The 20,745-nt window shown below is 40.4% G+C and overlaps 1 protein-coding gene across 4 annotated transcripts in view; it reads left to right on the top strand.

Annotated features, from left to right (window-relative positions):
* The window catches only part of CACNA2D1 (calcium voltage-gated channel auxiliary subunit alpha2delta 1), a 1,186,557-nt gene that overhangs the window by 223,995 nt on the left and 941,817 nt on the right, over window positions 1–20,745 (top strand). For all 4 annotated transcript variants that reach the window (XM_075345217.1, XM_075345220.1, XM_075345219.1 and 1 more), the window contains exon 3: window positions 12,634–12,750. In XM_075345217.1, coding sequence (XP_075201332.1) covers window positions 12,634–12,750 — 117 coding nt within the window. The remainder of the gene's footprint in view (window positions 1–12,633; window positions 12,751–20,745) is intronic.

Below are 20,745 nucleotides of genomic sequence, written 5' to 3'. Positions count from 1 at the left end.
TTTTTCTCTCTCTCTTTTTCTCTCTTTCTCTCTCTTTCTCTCTCTCTTTCTCTTTCGCTCTCTTTCTCTTTCTCTCTTTCTCTCTATTTCTCTCTCTATTTCTCTCTCTTTCTCTCTCCCTCTCTTTCTCTCTTTCTCTTTCTCTTTCTCTTTCTCTCTCTCTTTCTCTCTCTTTCTCTCTTTCTCTTTTTCTCTCTCTCTTTCTCTCTCTCTTTCTCGCTCTCTATTTCTCTCCCTCTTTCTTGCTCTCTCTCTCTCTTTCTTTCTCTCTCTCTCTCTCTCTCTCTCTTTCTCTCTCTCTTTCTCTCTCTCTCTCTCTTCACTCTCATCTGTGCTGGATTCGTCTCATCAGTTGCAAAACTGATTGCTACTGATGGAAAAAGACGGAAGTGTGAAAGCAGCCTAACCCAGCCTACACCACTGATTAGCAGTTTTCTGTGTACACTACAAGATGTCAATCAGGGGTGTAGGTGGGGTTATCACAGCTCAGTATTTATCGCACTGCTCTATTTACAGCAGAAAAAACTGTGATTTTAACAAAACTTCATCACGCATCCCACTATCATTCTGCTCTTGGGTTACATAGTGAATCCCTGTTGGCAGATTCCTTTTCACTGTGGTCTAGAAAATGTAAAGTCGAATTATTACTTATATATTTACTTTCCAACGCCTTATAAAATCCCCGAATACCTGCGCTGCTTGTGAAGAAGCTAATTGAATTTCTGACCAGAATTACTTTTTTTAATTTGAGATACATATACATTATAATTTTTCAGCTCATTTGAAGTCTATTTCTGTTAGTAAGTAAAACAGTGATATAGGAAAGTAAACAACACAGACATCCACTAATGGAGTTTCAAACAGCATAAGGAATCCCCATGGGATGGTGTGAAATATAAAGCATGGAAATGATTACTGGCACAAATCTCATTGCTTATACGTTACACCGGTCTTTTAGGGTCTGAAATTCATGTAGTCGCATTCTAATGAGCTGCTTCCCACAATGCTTACTAGAATGTGTTTCTCAGATTAATTGCTAAAGTAAATGCTATCGCTATAGCAATATATAACCTATAATGTACATGACATCATAATATATTGACAAATTACTTTATGTAGATGTCTACTCTGAACACATTGAAAGTATTTGCGTTGATTCATTTTGCAGTAGAACACTATACTTGAAAAAAAAAGTAAAGTAAATCCCTAAAATACAGGTAAAGAAATAGTAGCTTGTAGAGATATGCAAATCAATTATAAATACATTTTATTTATTTTTTAAAAATATGAATTATAATGATTTCTAATTTTTTAGGGATTTGATGTGCGTGAGTCCAGTAGAGTGGTGGTCTGTTAGCCACCATTTTGCTGAATTCTGTGGGCTTGGAAAATGTTAAAAATCCAATAAATTCTAATATTGACTTTTCCTCTGCTCTTCCCGCACTTTCGCACTTGGGCCATGTAACATCAATGAAGTGTACCCTGTCCACATTTCTCAATGGGATCTAACCAGCAGTGGAACCTGAGGGGGAAGCTGATCAGAGAATTAGGTTGGCAGTGGAAGCAGTGGAGCTGGTATGGAGAGGGCTGAGGAAAGGCTTTTCCAGTCCTGGCAGGTTTAAAGGGGTTGTCCACTAGTAGGACAACCCCTTCTGCTTCCATATGTTTCCCCCACATAACATAATAAAGCCCTTACTCATCTCCTGTACTGGCACCCTTCAAGCAATGTCTGGACTTGGAGAGCTGGGGTTCACATATGTTTGTGACGTCACTCAAGACTTGCATCCAATCAGAGCCTTCTCCCCGCCTTCTGACCAAACAAGCAATCGACAGGAAGTGAGAGTAGTCACTGTGCTCATTTCCTGTTGATTTACTAATTTGCTGTGAAGGTGGAGAGGCAGTATCCAGTAGTGATTGGAAACAGGGCTTTTGTAAAGTCCCAACCCCACGGGAGCCTCAACACCATGAGCCCGCACACCACTGGAAGGGTGCCAGTGTGACGCCCTGGCAAAACCAGGTAGCCACAGCTAGGACCCTGCATAACACCGTTCCCTCACTAGGAAACACACAGCCAACCAGAAAACCCTAGTAATCCCCCTTAGGGAAAGATAAACACATCAGTGGGCGTGACCAGGTGGTTGGGACACACCCACCCAGGGGTCTAGACAGCCCGGTGCGTGAAAACAAGCAGTCTAGTTTTAGATTAGCTTAGAGTTCAGTTTGGAGAGGAGTGTGGGCTGGAGCTAAGTGTAACTCCAGCAGGAAGTTCAAGTTGGACGGTACCAGGGTAGGAACCCTGGTGCCACTGGCTAGGTGGCAGACTGTGGTCTCCGTCAGCAGGAGACGGGAAGACGGCTCGGTGGAACCGAGGTGGACTGGGGCATGTTTGTAGCCCGCCGATACCGACCCGGGGAACCGACCCGGAAACTGGAGCACAAAGGGTGGTACTCGGACCCTGAAGCCAGGACCAGAACCAACTGGAACTAGTTAATTAACTGATTGAGGCCAGGACTAAAGGTCCTGTCCCACCCAAAGTCCCTCATAGAAGACAACAGCCCACCGATTAAGGATAAGAGGTCACCGCCAGGGCCCATAGATCCCACGGGCCAGCGTCTGCAGGCATGGCTCCTTAGGCCACATCCAGCCGGGAGCGGACTCCTGAGTTTCACACTAGGAAAGTCCACCTTACTCAAAGCAGTGCAGGAAAAGGATAGAGACCACCAGCCGGGTGGGGGACCCGAACGCGACCGGCCACGGCACCGGCCACCATCACCTTGGTTTACCAGAGACTTGTGTGTAAACCAACATCCGCTGCAGTCGCCATCCCCTGCACTGAGCCACCGGGTCTCGGGGCCGCCATCCCTACCCACGGAGTGGTTAACAACTTGCTGCACAACATCTCCCCCAGGTTCCCCGTTACAGCAGCGACGGTGTCCCACCTCACCACACACCGTGGGTGGCGTCACGAACTTATAACAGCCTAGTCCGTATATCTACATCCCCCTTTTTATTCAGCGTGTCCGCGAGACCCTTGAGTCACCACCCTTGAAGGCCCGGATCCGAGCAGCGCCGGCTGCTGGCACGGGGGCGGCACACCAGCAAGGGAGGTGACTGTAGGCTTTATTGCTTAACCTGTGGGAAACCTGTGGATTCAGAAGGAGTTGTCCTAGTAGTGGACAACCCCTTTAAATTGAACAGAATATATTTGATGCAAATTCAATTTTTCCTCCTTGTTGTTTATTGAACCCCAGTAGCGTGATTTACCTCCTTATGCCCCAAATTTTATATTGAATCATAGAAAAATGGTGTAATCAAAAGATTTATTGCAGAGCTTGAGCCCCTTAGAAGACGTAAAATACCTGTGCAATACTGAGCTATAAAGGAAACCATATGGTGGCCATAGTTTGTATCCGTATGGACTACTTATGAAACAACATGAAATCATTTAGAAAGAATTGCACATGAGAACATTTAGACTAAAGGGTGCTTTATACTCTATGACATTGCTAGCAATCTCATTAGCGTTAGTGATGTAACACTCCAGATCGCACATACGATTTGCTGAGATCACACATGTGACCGGCGCTACAAAATCACCTATGTGCGATCTCGGCAAATCTTATCTGCGATCTGGCGTTTCACATCGCTAACGAGATCGCTAGCAATGTCACAGCGCGTAAAGCACCCTTAAAACAATATAATTGTTTATTGATATTCTGGTTAAAATAATCAAAAAGTGGACATTGAATCAGCAGTGGAACAGCAAGGACAATAGACACACAATACGGCAGGCGTGGATAACATGAAGTAATACTACTACCAGAATGTATTCATGCCACCTCCATACAGATAATAATAAGGGACTATTGCCCAAAACAATAGTATGTGCACATATACAGCAAGAAGCACAACCAACCATGTATAGAGTTAAAGGTGGTTATCAGCCAGTCCACATAACAGGTTAAAGTGCACTGCTATATATAATATAAATCACATAAGGAGGTGAAAACAAATAAGAATCAATGGGATGTAATCATTACCTGACCTAATGTATGCTCTGTCCAGACACCCGACGTGCGTTTCGACATGCAGTCTTTTTCCAAGGGACAATGACGCTGGTGATGACATTCACAGCGTCGCCCATAATCTTGTGCCTGCGCAATAACATCACCAGCGCTTGCGTTTTGAAAACAGTGCTCAGTCCCACAATAGTGCCACTGCGCATACGCGAGACTCCCGGAGCACTGCGGAATATGAGGGCAGTGGCCTCATCTATGTAAATGGACACTGGGGGACTGCGAACAGTGGCAGGAGGGGGGAGAACAGACGAAATACAGCCCTCCCACAGGGCCAGCAAACCTCATTACCATAGCAAAAGGTAATATTTTATAAAGTTGTTATTTAGGTCTGAAAGGGGGGGCCAGTAGCAAGATGAACCTTTATAGAATGCAGCCCAGGAGCTGCAGAAGGGGATTCTTTTAGTTTAATAGCGAAAATTCTGGTGACAGGTTCCCTTTAAGTATACCCACTCACCCCCTGTGAACTACGGCTGCACTGTAAAATGGTCAGCTTTTGCATTATGCTATTTTATTATCTACAGTTAGGTCCAGAAATATTTGGACAGTGACACAATTTTCGCGAGTTGGGCTCTGCATGCCACCACATTGGATTTGAAATAAAACCTCTACAACAGAATTGAAGTGCAGATTGTAACGTTTAATTTGAAGGTTTGAACAAAAATATCTGATAGAAATTGTAGGAATTGTACATATTTCTTTAAAAACACTCCACATTTTAGGAGGTCAAAAGTAATTGGACAAGTAAACCAAACCCAAACAAAATATTTTTATTTTCAATATTTTGTTGCGAATTCTTTGGAGGCAATCACTGCCTTAAGTCTGGAACCCATGGACATCACCAAACGCTGGGTTTCCTCCTTCTTAATGCTTTGCCAGGCCTTTACAGCCGCAGCCTTCAGGTCTTGCTTGTTTGTGGGTCTTTCCGTCTTAAGTCTGGATTTGAGCAAGTGAAATGCATGCTCAATTATTGGGTTAAGATCTGATGATTGACTTGGCCATTGCAGAATGTTCCACTTTTTTGCACTCATGAACTCCTGGGCAGCTTTGGCTGTATGCTTGGGGTCATTGTCCATCTGTACTATGAAGCGCCGTCCGATCAACTTTGCGGCATTTGGCTGAATCTGGGCTGAAAGTATATCCCGGTACACTTCAGAATTCATCCGGCTACTCTTGTCTGCTGTTATGTCATCAATAAACACAAGTGACCCAGTGCCATTGAAAGCCATGCATGCCCATGCCATCACGTTGCCTCCACCATGTTTTACAGAGGATGTGGTGTGCCTTGGATCATGTGCCGTTCCCTTTCTTCTCCAAACTTTTTTCTTCCCATCATTCTGGTACAGGTTGATCTTTGTCTCATCTGTCCATAGAATACTTTTCCAGAACTGAGCTGGCTTCATGAGGTGTTTTTCAGCAAATTTAACTCTGGCCTGTCTATTTTTGGAATTGATGAATGGTTTGCATCTAGATGTGAACCCTTTGTATTTACTTTCATGGAGTCTTCTCTTACTGTTGACTTAGAGACAGATACACCTACTTCACTGAGAGTGTTCTGGACTTCAGTTGATGTTGTGAACGGGTTCTTCTTCACCAAAGAAAGTATGCGGCGATCATCCACCACTGTTGTCATCCGTGGACGCCCAGGCCTTTTTGAGTTCCCAAGCTCACCAGTCAATTCCTTTTTTCTCAGAATGTACCCGACTGTTGATTTTGCTACTCCAAGCATGTCTGCTATCTCTCTGATGGATTTTTTCTTTTTTTTCAGCCTCGGGATGTTCTGCTTCACCTCAATTGAGAGTTCCTTAGACCGCATGGTGTCTGGTCACAGCAACAGCTTCCAAATGCAAAACCACACACCTGTAATCAACCCCAGACCTTTTAACTACTTCATTGATTACAGGTTAACGAGGGAGACGCCTTCAGAGTTAATTGCAGCCCTTAGAGTCCCTTGTCCAATTACTTTTGGTCCCTTGAAAAAGAGGAGGCTATGCATTACAGAGCTATGATTCCTAAACCCTTTCTCCGATTTGGATGTGAAAACTCTCATATTGCAGCTGGGAGTGTGCACTTTCAGCCCATATTATATATATAATTGTATTTCTGAACATGTTTTTGTAAACAGCTAAAATAACAAAACTTGTGTCACTGTCCAAATATTTCTGGCCCTGACTGTAAGTAGTCAGGCCAGTAAACCCAGCTAGTTTTACAAGTGTACACTGCTTCAGGAGACTCCGGTATTTTTTCCTGCAGTATATTTTTTTAGCTTTTTTTGTTCAGTTTTCAGGCATTTTTTACTACATTTTAGGCCACCAGATGGGTTTATTGAGTGTTCTCTTGTGTTTTGTGGTCCTTTTTCTTTTTTTTCACTGGCATCTTCCAGATGTTTTTCTAACTCCATTCCATAATGAAGAAAGAGCTAGTGTTTTTTCAAGCAAAAGTGTTGGCAAAATGCTCAAAAACTGCCAGGGCATCTTATAGGCATCTTTAGAGCCTTCTCATTGACTATTGGAAAGTGTAGAGCGTCCTCAGAGTGGAAAATGCCTGAGAAATGGTCTGCACAGTGCACACTTCTTTTAACTGATTGGCATCTTTTGGACACCTGAAGCGATTTAATGACGTACAAAAGACTGAATACTGAACAGCAAGTTATTTCTACTTAGAAATAAATATATTCATCTTTTTGAGCATTTGTTAGGGCTTTTTCAGGTACGTTTTGGACCTGACCCATGTGAAAAACATTGTGTGCACAATTCCTAAGACTCTTCATGGTAATGATAGTGGCCAGAAATAAAAGTGTTAATCTGCAAGTGTTTTAAAGGTATCCTGTCACATGGAAAAATGCTCTGAGCCTCCAGATATGGGATTAATCTCGAGGGTAATAGCATTATGTACCTGCTCGACGCTCATACATTGAATGCCGCTGCTGGGAAGAAAAGAATTTTAATTCTAATGGCAGCTTTCCGGTTTCAGTCATGGGGGTGGTGCCAGCCTGGGTTCAGTCACTGCTTTTGTATGGAGAGCAGTGGCTGTAACTGCACCCCCTGTACTTAATGACAGCCGCTCTGCATTCGAGGAGATTGTCCGTCAGTGACGGGGCGTGGCTAGTGGCTACAGCTGTCGCTCTCCATACATAGAGCGATGACTGAACCCGCATCAGCGCCACCCCGTGTCTGAAACCAGAATTCAGCCAGAAGGATTAAAGTTAATTTCCTCCCGGCAGCGGAATTTAATGTGCAGACACCGGGCAGGTTCAGAATGCTAATAACATGCAGGTTAATCCCATATCTGCAGGTTAATAGGATTTTTCCACCTGACAGATTCCCTTTAAACATTGTCACTTGGTAATTATTGTCCACTACAACATGGTACAAGAACATTTATGTTGGTACACTAAACATTCAGTTCTTACTCACTTGGGGCTGTGGAGCTATGATGGAAGTTGCACCATCTGTATTCTCATTATACTGAATGACTGACTTGATACTTTGGCTTGTGTTAAGTTAATAGTTTTAATGTATGGCACATTGCCAGTTCTTTTTAAATGCCTCTTTGTTTCCATGGTAATGTTTTTACATCTCATATAGTAATAGAAATATAAATTCTTGAACTTTTAAAAATAAATATTTTTGTTTGGCAGTAAATTATTTACTACATACCCTTAAGGCCTGTTTCACACGTCCGTGAAAAACAGACTTTTTCACTGACGTGTAAAAAATGCCTATGTCCCTCCGTGTGCCGTGATTCACGACACACGTGGGTTGTCAATGTGCAATCCTTGATCCATGCTCTGTTAGCAGTGATTGCATATACAGTATACTCACCTGTCCCTGCTCCTGCTGTCCATGGTGCTGAATTCTTCGGCTCTAGTATCATTCACATCCAGCAGTATAGTTGCTGCTCTTTGGTTTATCTAGCCACATTTGGTAACTATCGACCTCCTGATGAACCAGATTTGGGGAAATGCGTCGAGGCATGAGGCGTTAAAAAGATAAGTTATTTAATAGGCTGTCCCGGATTACGTTGTTGTTCTCATAGAGAACTCTTGTGACCTCCTGGGTTCCTCGGGGGTTTATATGACCCAGTTATTGCACTTGAATCACTGTTATCTTTGAGCACTGCACTTTATCTGTTGTTAAAGGGGTTTACAGGATAAGGGTAGGGACAGCCTTAGGTGAGTGGGGGAGCCATATCACACATCTAGGGTGCCAACCTCCACGGCTGTGTAGGGCACAGGAGGGAGTGGACATTGTAGGGATTTTTTTCCTCCTTCCCTCTGTGCACCGTTTTGACACATTGTATTGCTTGTGGTTATAGACCATTTTAAGCTAATCATTAAATGTTATGTTTTAGTTAGTGATCTATGCTTTTGGGTTTAATACCTCATAACTATAATTTGTGAACACATGGACATAAACTCATCTGTCCCTGCTCCTGCTGTCTGTGGTGCTGAACTCTTTGGCTCTGCTGTGTTTCCACCCCCGCTGCAGCTACTTCCGGGTCGGCTGTGCCTGCATACATGAATATGCATAAGAATAAGCAGCCGGCTCTGAAGCAGCAGGAAGCAGAGGCCAGAGACAAGTAGCGCTGGAGAAGGGGAGTTAAAAATGCTTTTTATTTTTAATGTCCATGTTTTTCTGGTATGTGTTTCACGGATCACACCACTGCGTGGTCCGTGGGACATTAGTGATGCCAGAAAAAAAAAGGACATGTCTCCGCGCGGCAATCACAGACACACGTGTACGCCGCACGGAGACACGGTCAGTGAAAAATTACTGATGTGTGCGCAGACCCATTGATTATAATGGGTCTGCGTATGTCCGTGATTCTGGTACTTATAAAAACTAGCACATACGTACCAGAATCACTGACGTGTGAAACAGGCTTAAAGGGAATCTGCTCCCCCATATGAGAGCAGCATAATGTAGAGACAGAGACCCTGATTCCAGCGATGTGTCACTTACTGAGTGATTTTCTGTCATTCTGATAAAATCAATGTTTTCTCTGCAGCAGGTCTAGCAGTTATACAGAGCTCATGAATATGCGAACTAGTCCTCTAATGATAATCTACTGCTAATTAATCAGTGATTGTATCAAAACTACGCTATTACCCCCACTAAGTGACACACCATTGGAATCTCTGCCCCTACGTTATGCTTCTCTCAAATTAGGTGATAAAAACCTGATAACAGATTCCCTTTAAGAGTCTAAGGGGTACTTTGCACACTACGACATCACAAGCCGATTGTAGCAATGCCGAGCACGATAGTCGCCGCCCCCGTCGCACATGCGATATCTTGTGATAGCTTCACATGCACTTACCTGCCCTGCGACATCGCTCTGGCCGGAGAACCGCCTCCTTCCTAAGGGGGCAGGTCGTGCGACGTCACACAGTAGGCGGCCAATAGAAGCAGAGGGGCGGAGATGAGCGGGACATAAATATCCCGCCCACCTCCTTCTTTTCTCATTGCAGCCGGGACGCAGGTAAGGAGATGTTCCTCGCTCATGCGGCTTCATACACAGCGATGTGTGCTGCCGCAGGAATGAGGAACAACATCGTACCTGTCGCAGTGACATTATGGAAATGCCCGACACTACACCGATCATACAATTTTGACACTTTTGCGCTCGTTAATCATAGTAAAAAGGATTCACATACTCCGATGTCGACAACGACGCCGGATGTGCGTCACTTTCGATTTGACCCCACGACATCGCAGCTGCGATGTCGTAGTGTGCAAAGTACCCCTAAGAGTGCACTCACAACACTAAATAGACCAGTGTATGTCTACCGTTTGCCATCAGGCGCACCTGACTTGCTGAATCTTTGATTACAGTTTTTCATGAGTAAATGGATTATAATCTTTGCACCAACTATTTATATTTTGTGCACCAATCAAGAATGTTACAATTCTTTAGAACTGTCGGGTGCTCTTTATAGGGGTTTAGGGTTATGAGCAACAAAAAATGGATTGTGGAAAGGGATAGACAATGAATAGTGAAACAAGATGGTCCAGCTCAAATGAACAACTTCTTCTTCATTGCTTGAAAATTTCTTATACACGAAACATCAAGTGTTTACACAGAAAATGCTATAGTGGTGTATGCATTAACGCGTTTCTGGTTTGCATGCACCCTTAATCATTAAAGTAGTTGTTCATTTGACCTGGAGAATTTTCTTTCACTTATTTTTCCCCAAGCCAAAGCAAAGCCCATGTCCGACCTCTGATCTAAAATTGGATAACCGTAATGGTGAGCTGGATTTTACTATATGTAGACAATGAATGAATCAAGAACCTACATGTCACAGCCCTGACTTGCAGTGCGGCTCCTGTGCCAGAGCCTTCTGTTGTGTCCTCCTGCGGAGCCTGTATCCGCAGCTGTGCCGCAACTTGTGTGCTGTATTTGTTATTCTTTGTCCTGTGGCGGGCCGTTCCCTGTACTTGGTTGTTTGCTAGTGGTAGGAGGGGCTTACTCTCATGCGCCGCTTCCAGGTAATTGCTCTGCTTTATCTGACAGTGTTCATGCCCGGATGAGCGCCAGTCATATATTCTGGTTAGTTTTGGTAAGCGCATGGCTCCTGGTTGTTCAGAAATTTGATCTTGGTACTCGACCTCGGACTGAACTCTGACTCATCTCTTCCCCCCCCCCCCGACTTCTCATCTGGTTCTTGACTTCGGCTCCCCTCCTGAATATACCTTTGCCTGTCCCTTGTATTTGTATGTACGCTCTTGGTTACCTGAACTCTGGCTTGTTTTATGACCTCGCTCATGTCTGCTCCCGGAGTCTCATCACGTCCTCTTGGTTCTGACTGCCTGACTTCCTTCCATCTCTGGTGTCATCAGTGCCATCTAGCTTACTACCTGTTACTGCACCACTCAGTGATCAGTTCCTCACTCCTCTGTGGGAGAAACGTTACACTACATGTGTTATACATGTACACTGCCTTGCGACAATATTCGCCCCCCTCCCCTTGAATTTTTCAACCTTTTCCCACATTTCAAGCTACAAACATAAAGATAAAAATTTTAATGTTATGGTGAAGAATCAACAACAAGTGGGACACAATTGTGAAGTTGAACGACATTTATTGCTTATTTTAAACTTTTTAAAAAAATAAATAACTGAAAATTGGGGCGTGCAATATTATTCATCCCCTTTAAGTTAATACTTTGTAGCGCCACCTTTTGTTGCGATTACAGCTGCAAGTCGCTTGGGGTATGTCTTTATCAGTTTTGCACATCGAGAGACTGAAATTCTTGCCCATTCTTCCTTTGCAAACAGCTCGAGCTGAGTGAGGTTGGATGGAGAGCATTTGTGAACAGCAGTTTTCAGCTCTTTCCACAGATTCTCAATTGGATTCAGGTCTGGACTTTGACTTGGCCATTCTAACACCTGGATACGTTTATTGGTGAACCATTCCATTGTAGATTTTGCTTTGTTTGGGATCATTGTCTTGTTGGAAGACAAATCTCTGTCCCAGTCTCAGGTTTTTTGCAGACTCCAAAAGGTTTTCTTCAAGAATGGTCCTGTATTTGGCTCCATCCATCTTCCCATTAATTTTAACCATCTTCCCTGTCCCTGTTTAAAATATGCAATACATTTCGTTCAACTTCACAATTGTGTCCCACTTGTTGTTAATTCTTCACCATAACATTCAAATTTTTATCTTTATGTTTGAAGCCTGAAATGTGGGAAAAGGTTGAAAATTTCAAGGGGGCCGAATACTTTCGCAAGGTACTGTATGTCACATTTTTGTTGGGAAGAGGAGGTTAATCAATATAGCGGATTCCCCCGGAAAGGTTTCTAAATTCTTTTTTTTCTTTTTTTTTCTTTTGTGTTATAAAGAATATTTCACAAAATATTTGTATAGGTTGAAGTCTGAACAGATTGTATGATATTTTATAATATTTCTGTTTTAGTGCCATGATAAGTGTTATTTGATGTTACAAAATTAATCATTTAAACACATTTAAATAAAGGCTCTATTGTTTTCTGTTTTGTTTTTTTTTTGGTGTTTTTTTTTTAATGAATTTGTGTTTAGAGGAGCAGAATATCACCAAAAACGATGTCAAGATGTGCTTGGCTTAAAATGTGTAGTCATGCTACAATAACATAGGCTTTCCATTATAATGTCACATGTTGTGGACCGGGATTATTATTATGCCAGTCAGTAACACTTTCTCAATCTCCATTTTAGAATAGATTATTCCATTTTATTAAGATTATATGAGAAAAATAACGTAAAGGTTAATTTATATTTAATGTCACCTCCTATAATAAAAAACTAAAAGAAATAAAAGCTAATTTATATTAAATGTCACCTGATATATGTTAAGATTGAAGACTACCACTTCAATAACAATTCTTAATTACATCTCATAATTGCATTTATGAGATGATGTGAAGTTTGCTTTTCATAACTTGTGTCTCTTAGACTATGGGGATGTTCTATGGATTTGTTTATGTGCAGCTGAAACTATAAAATCTGAGCTAAACTAAAGTTATATTTAATTGATTCTATATTGTTTCTAAAATTAAATTTTTTCTGCTTTAGATTTATTTGAAAAATAAAAACTTGTACACGGTTGAGTCCAATAATGCACGTCAGCTGGTGGAAAGCGCAGCGACCAATATAGAAAAACTCCTAAGAAATCGATCCAAAGCACTTGTGGTGAGTCACTTGTAAATTTGTTGCTTTTTACAGTTGACCTTCAGGCATTTTTTAACTTTAAATGTATATATTTTGGACAAATATATTTGTTGCAGTTGGATTTCATTAAGCATTGTGACAGGCTCTTTGTTTCCCTGCACACTTTTGCAGAATGAATTATTTAGCAATCTCAGTATCCACATCCTTTCGGTTTATCATACTTGAATTAGAGATATATTTTTATTCATACAGTAGTTTTATATTCATACAACTTTAATTCAGTTTTGCCATTTTACATGAGTATTTTGGCTCTGTTCCCTTCCAATGGGAGATGGGTATTCACATCTACAGGTTAGAATAGGACACAAGCAGCATACATGCAAATCATACAGCAGCTATCAATAGACTAGACATTACTGACCCTGCTGACCTCCCAGTGTGAAACTTATTTTTTCCATATTTGTGTTTCTGTTAAAATTCTCATATATGTACATGATAATATTTTTCAGCGATGGTATATAGTAGCTGATTCATTGAACTGAATATGTAGTGTTCATGCTAATACATATATTCTTACATTACACAAACTGTCAAAATATACATTTATTATCCTTTAGTGGAATATATGATGGAACATCCTCTTTGCAGCTATGTGACTAATGGAACCAAATTTTATTTTATCCATAATTTTTTTTTCTTTTGCATTCTTTACTTTAACCCCTTTATGACCTTGGACAAATATATGTGGTACGTTGCCTCCCTCTCTTTAATGGGGGCTCGCGCGGCCGGCCCGTATTATTTCCCACACATGTCTGGATCAAAGATCCACCCATGCCTCTTAACCTCTTAGCTCGCGCTTTCAAAGCAATCTAACGCCCTCCGGAGGGGATTGCACTGTTCCCCACTGCCGTCGGTGGCCCCATGATGCAATAATGGGGTGCCAATAGGTTCTCATAACTTCGGGAGGGTCAACTGATGGCCCCTGTTGCTGTCATGACTCACTTCCTGTAAATGCTGGCAAAGCGCCAGCACTGACAGGAAATCAGCATTTCTGCTGATCAGAGCAATACTGTAACATCAGAAGAAGCAATCTGATAGTACAGGCATAAAGTCCCCTAAAGGGACTAGTAAAATCAATAAAAAGTGTAAAAAAAAAAAAAGTTTTTAATAATAAGAAAAAATAAAATAAACTTAAAGTTCGAATCACTCCCCTTTGCCCCATTGAAAATAAAATAATAATAATAATAATAATAATAATAAAAAAAATACAATACATATTTGGAATTGCTGCTTTCAGAAATGCCTGATCTATCAAACTATAAAATCAATTATTCTGATCGGTAAAGGGCATAGCAAGAAAAAAAATCAAAACCCAAAAATTACATTTCTTGGGGGAACCGCAACATTGTATTAAAATGCAATCATAGGCGATCAAAACATCATATATCCCAAAAATGGTATCATTAAAAACATCAGCTCAACATGCAAAAAGTAAGCCATTACTGAGCCCCAGATCCCAAAAATTGAGAATCACTGCCAGTCTTAGAAAATGGTGATAAAAGCGCAATTCTTTTTTTTTACTAACTTCATTTTTTTGACCACTTAGATAAAAGTAAAAATATACACGTTTGGTGTCCACAAACTCATACTGACCTGGGGAATCATATTGCCAGGTCAGTTTTACCCTATATTGATTATGGTAAACAAAAAAATAAATAAATATCGTGCGATTGCACTTTTTTGCAATTTTACCTCACTTTTCCATTCCAATATGGGCAGAATGAATAGTATCATTCAAAAGCACAACTAGTCCTGCAAATAACAAGCTCTCATATGGCTATATTGACAGAAAAATAAAAAAATGATGGCTCTTGGGAGAAGGGGAGGAAAAAATGAAAACAAAAAATGCAAATTTGCCAGATGGTAAAGGGATTATAGGGGATTTCCATTACTGAATAACCTATTCTTAAATACTATGGTCCCCTCAAATAAAACTGAAAACATATATTCACCTCTGTGATTGATGTCATTTGTCATTTTTTTCTAGTAAAATTGGCAAATAAAAATACTGAAAAAATGGATGTTAGATTGTATTCTTGAAAAATTATAATGATGTCGGAATAAGTATCCGCTTGCCGTGAAATCCATTACAAGATGAGCTACATGAGATCAGTGAAATTAAGAACAAAAATAGTTCTTAATCGTAAAAAGAAGTGTTAAACATATTAATACAAAAAATTGTGATTTAGTTGTGTGCAATAGTTAGTGTTTGTGAATTAATAATTATGAAATAAAAGGAAAAGAATTGGTGATAAAGAATCATATACTGACAATTCATGCCAAGTGGAGAGTAGGAAGAAGAAAATCACCTGTGGTTAAACCTGGTGGTAACAGTTTATAATAGATGCCTGATTAAAAAATAGTGAAAGGAATGTAATAAAGGTATGGGGAGAGGTAACATGGTAGTGGAACGGTTAACCAGTGGAGTGGAACTGGTTCGTGTAAAGAGGAAAGTTATCGTTGGTCATCCTGAGTGCTAATGGAACAGAATAGGTGGATAATGTAGGCGTGAGAACTAGGTCAGTAGAGCGTGAGAGTTGGAAAAAAACCAGCCACTGGGTCTGCTTCAGGCTCTACCACCTACAACTCTGACATCACTGAGTAATACCTAAGTAGCACTCCCTACTTTTTTCTCATCTTTACCAGTTAAGATGCACTTTTTATTGCTCCCCAGTACCTTTTGTAACTTTTTTTCATTCATCATTAGCATTTATAGAATTACTCCAACATTTTAAATATTTTTTTCTATGCTGAAGCTGGGTTGCCAATAGGCCAGAAATTCCAGGACATTCCGTAAAAGTAGGGAACTTTTTTGCTCTGTCGATAAAAAATTCAAGGCTTCTGTGATTTTTTTTAAACTGATACAGAATATTTTGATAGTAATTATCACCATTTTACAGTTTACAGTGAATGCAGCTGATGTCTTCATATCTGAATTATGGTCTGTAGATATGTATTACTTTAATTCTAATGGTTTATTATGGTTTTACAATGTGCCCTTGAAAAATATTGTCTGTCCATTATTTTTTGAAAAGTCGTCCAGAAAAAATAAAAAGTCAAGAAGCCAAATCTGCACTAGAGTGGTGCTTCTAATCTAAGTTTCCTGTACTTGCTCTAAGGCCTTGGTTGCACTTGTGCATAGCTTCCGATACAAGAGCATTGGAAGCTATATACTACTGACCCCCTGTTGTGAGCGTCAAGCGAGGGTCATGCAACTGTGATCCGATCTTGCAATCGGGTCACAGGTGCGGAGAAGAAGGTGGGAGCACTTTCTCACCATCTCCTCCCTGGCCTGTCTCTGTGTATACTGCACTGCACTCGGATGACATGCGAGTGCAGTGTAATGTTTCACACGCTCCCATAGACTTGTATGGATGCGTGTGAGCCAAGACTCAATGCCAAACGCAGCATGATGCGATTTATTCCGCATGCCGCTATGGCATGAGAAATCAATCACAGATGGACACTACCTCATAGTTTTGCACTAGAGTGAAAGCAATCTGATGTTTTATCAGATTGCACTCACTTGTGCAAAATGCAAGTGGAACCGAGCCCTTATAGTTACCCACTGACATCATCACCTTTTACCGGTGTCGCTCCGACCCCATAGCGCCATCTTGTGACCGCAACTTCTGATGGTTGGAAGTCAAAAGATACATCACATGTCCTCAGTGCAAATAGTAAAGATGACAGCGTTCCTCTGGGTGAAGAAAAACTTATTAACATTTAACCAAGGTGCTGTGGACTTTCTTTTTGTATATATGTCCTCAGTGCAAGTCTATGAGAGGATAATGAGGCTCTCATAGACTTACAATGAAGGGTGACACTCCATGAAACACTGGAGAAATCCAGCAGGTCCCAAACTACTGGAAACCGATGGCAGTGGTGGCAATATGTGAAAACGATGGAGGGTAAGTGTAAGATTATATGCAGGGAACTTGGATTAGAAGTATCACTCAAGCAGTAAAATAAAAAAAAAACACTGGAGCGATGCTTACAATATTTTGTTACAAGGGTCATCTTGCAATAAATGTATTTTTGTAAGAGTATTGCAAGGAAATTTAAAGAAGATTTAGGTTATTCCCGTGATTGCATATTATTTATACACCTCTCACTATGAATGCCAAAAAATGTTCATCCTTCCTATTGCAAACAAATTTTGTTATCCAAACATTTTAACTAATAGGCATGAAATATTTAATCTACTGCATCATATTCAGCCCAATACCATATCCAATGTCTTAACTTACAGGATCATTAATGCAAAGGTTCGTAATGTATAAACCAGGACGAAATTGCACTTTTGACATTTACTTAATATGATAGTCTTATCTAAATTGTCCTGTTCCCGAGCAAGCATTAGTTTCATTGTAGCTAGTCCATTATCAGCAGAGGCGTAGTTATAAGGGGTTAAGTGGCAGCAACCATACCTAAGCCTTTGTGTGCAAGGGCCCCACAGACTATTCATGGACATCATAAGACATCAGTATTATAAATAACATATAGTGGACGTTTGAGGTCTAGAAACAACAAATCATTTTATCAAATTATCAGAATGTGGTACTTTTACATTGGAATGCCCTGCAGACAATAGGAAAGATTTTCATGATTTAGAATTTTCTTTCTTAGTGTATTTACATTTATTATTACGCTACATGATGGCATGGCACTGCCATTGTAGTCAGGAAGGCATGCTCACAATGTGCTTCCATTTCCTAGGCCTTACAATAGTCTAATTTTGTTCTGTTGAATTCCATGAGATAACATTACTTAGCCAAGGTTACCAGGACAGTCCGGTGACCATCATGGTATCTTATACTAAGTGTACCAGAATCAGGTTACATAAAACTGTTCTTTATTTCTTTTCTTTTAATAAGTATGCTGCTTTGTTCCATGACATGCTAAGTCATGCCAAATACCTGGGATGTATGTTCTCCAGTAGGACTCACAACTTCAGAAAGTACTTAATAAATTCCATATTATTTGTTCAGTAAATATTATGTTTTTCCATTCTATTAATTTATAGCGTAACTAAACTTTTAATTTAAAGTCATTTTCTTCAGCATGGAAATTTATGAAATTTTGCATATCACTTTATTTGGGGATTTTATCGTCATTCATTTAAAAAAAAAAAATGCTTGTAAGTGGCTTCCGAATTCCTGTTTTCTCCCAGTCTGTTTACCTGTCTTTAGTGACATTAACATTTGAACAAACTCATTTGGAGTACAGATGATGGATGTGAAAGTTTCAGCACCTGTGTCTCACTGGCTGTAGGAAAACGTTTGCTGCAGGACATTGTTAAAACTAGCACAACACTCAGAGGAAGACACTGGCGCTTTTACTGCTGTCACCTGTACTCCAATTGAGTATATTCTAATATTAAGGTATCTAACAGCAGGCAAATAGACTGAGGAAAAGCAGAGATTTGGAAGCCACTTACATACCATTTCTACAGGCATGAAGAAAAATCCCCTAATAAAGTGTTTTGCTCAGCTCATAACTTTCTCTGCTCAACAAAATTACAAAAAAACAAAGCTAAGTTACTATGTACAAAATATTTGGTGTATATATATATATACATACACTAATTGTGATGCACTCACCTCCCCTGTGTCCTCCAGTGATCCCTTGGCTGCTACTTGTGTTTTGCGTTGGCTGCGGTGGTGACATCACATTGACAGAGCAACAGCCAATCAGTGAACTCAGAGGCTCTGCCTAGGCTGGCATTTCCACTGAGCTCACTGATTGGCTGCCGCATTGTCAACCTTACATAAGTTCTACAGCCAATGCCACACCATGTGAGCGTTGGCATAGAATTACCGCATGGGCACACTGTAGTTCCGTCTGTTTTTTTTAATATCAAACTGTGCTCAGAGATAAATATATCTTGAAAGTGCTCAATGTCTCAAATATTCTCAAATACGGATGCTAATTGCAGGAGAGGTTTGTGATAAAACCTTGTAATTTTGCTATCAATCATAATTATTGCTAAATTCTTCCAAAATAAAACTAATTCAGAAGAATACAGGCCTAAGAGCAAGAGAGACAACCCAAAAGATAAATTAGTTTTGCTATAATGAAGTATTAAACCTGAATTATTACAATTGTGAGGTAAAGCAATTCCTTTCCTGTTTTTTTAAAAAATGTTTTACCTCAAAGAAGAATTGTCATCCAATGCTATAACATCTGTGTATTTTTTTTCTTCCTTCCCTGCCCAGGAGATGCGGCATGATCAGACCATGTCCCTGTACGGTCAGACACGGCCATTACACAGCACATAGCAGAGACACATATATAAGATATCTCAGAACAGGAACATTAATTTAAACATTTAATTTAAACATCCAATTGTAAATTCCAACATCTATTGATTAAAATGAGCTTTGCTCTTGGGAAAATCCCTTAAAAAGATTATATTGCAAAATGGAAGACATTAAGGTTTATGAAGTCAAGTGGCCTAAACAATCAATATACGCAATCATAAGGAAAAAACAATGGTGATAGTAAGAGGTAAAAGGGGATTAAGTAATGAATCCTTACAAGTTATGCAAATACTAGCACAAAAGTAAATGGGGCTGACTCTTCAGGGTGCTTACACCACAAATTGAGCATATATACATTATTACATTACAATATTTTGGCTCAACTTAACAGTTGCACATAAATATTGCAACTTTTGGTGTTTACACGTCAGTCCTGACAAGATATGCCAATATGGGCATGGCTTGAGTAGGATGGGGTCTGGTGATTCTTACCCATCAAATTCATGATAAACTATGGCAATAAAGTGGGGTGAATAACTCCAGATATGTACTCCAGCCTCGGGCTGATGCACATTTCTGGTGGAGGTGTTTGTTTGGGATCAGACACGGCTGATTCATCAAGCGACCATCGCTGCTTAATGAATCAGGTCAATGTACTCCAGTGAATGCATAATTAAGACTGGTGTGCACTATGCCAGTCTTAATGAATGACCCCAGTGTCTTAGTCTGGTCGTATATGCAAGATAACGGTCATTTAACTGAAATATATCTCTCCCGATTCTCCCATACACATAATACCTTTAGAGGTATGGTAGAGAGGAAAAAGATGTGGACAAACACTTCTAACAAAATGTTTGGGCTTTAACATTTCAACCTCCCAATTCATCACCTGTCAAGAAATAATTGTGTTTAGGGACCTTTTAGTCTCTAGAGTACTCCTTTTGATTGTATAGGTATAATTCACTTCAAATATCCACTGTTTGATTAATGGGAGAATAGTGGATATGAGAAACCTGGCCGCTGCCAGAAGGGTTCTGATGAATGATTTCATGTTTTAAGTAAGGGAGTTAGGAATGATGTCTAGCAGAAATTAATGCAATCTGTCTAAAAATCTAATTATTTAGAGGTAAATATTTTCTATTGCCTAGCTAAACTATCTCTCACACTTGCATATAAAAAATAAGTCACCTAGCATCCATATGACATGCATGTGCCATCCGTATGCAATGCATTTTTCCTCAGTAACTATTGTTCGTCAATGATTTACAGGAACATTTACAGTGTTGTATGCTACAGAATGGTTGTCACGTGCCATAGAACTGTCAATGGGACCCATAAACTGGCTCTCAGGCTTGAGGAGTTCCTAACTGTCCCTTATCCCAGAGGTACGCCTGATAGTGGAGAAGTCTGGACTGCCAGCGTAGTCCTAACTCCTGAATAGTCCTAGTCTAGAAACCTCTCACACCCAGTCCAGGAAAGGGCCTGAACTGGAGATGGAGAAACCAAAACACAAACTCACAGCAAACACTCACAAAATGTGCTGAGGAGGTAAATAAAAAAAGGGGAGGAAATAATAAATGACAAAAATATTTCCAGAACACACCAGATCACACTGTGATGGGCCTCCAGAAACCCATGACCCAAGCAGCAATTTACAGGCCTGCTAGACTGACCACCAGTATACTTACAACTG

The sequence above is a fragment of the Anomaloglossus baeobatrachus genome, chromosome 4 (assembly GCF_048569485.1).
Source record: "Anomaloglossus baeobatrachus isolate aAnoBae1 chromosome 4, aAnoBae1.hap1, whole genome shotgun sequence".
Classification (NCBI taxonomy): domain Eukaryota; kingdom Metazoa; phylum Chordata; class Amphibia; order Anura; family Aromobatidae; genus Anomaloglossus; species Anomaloglossus baeobatrachus.
This window is presented reverse-complemented; position numbering and strand designations above follow the sequence as displayed.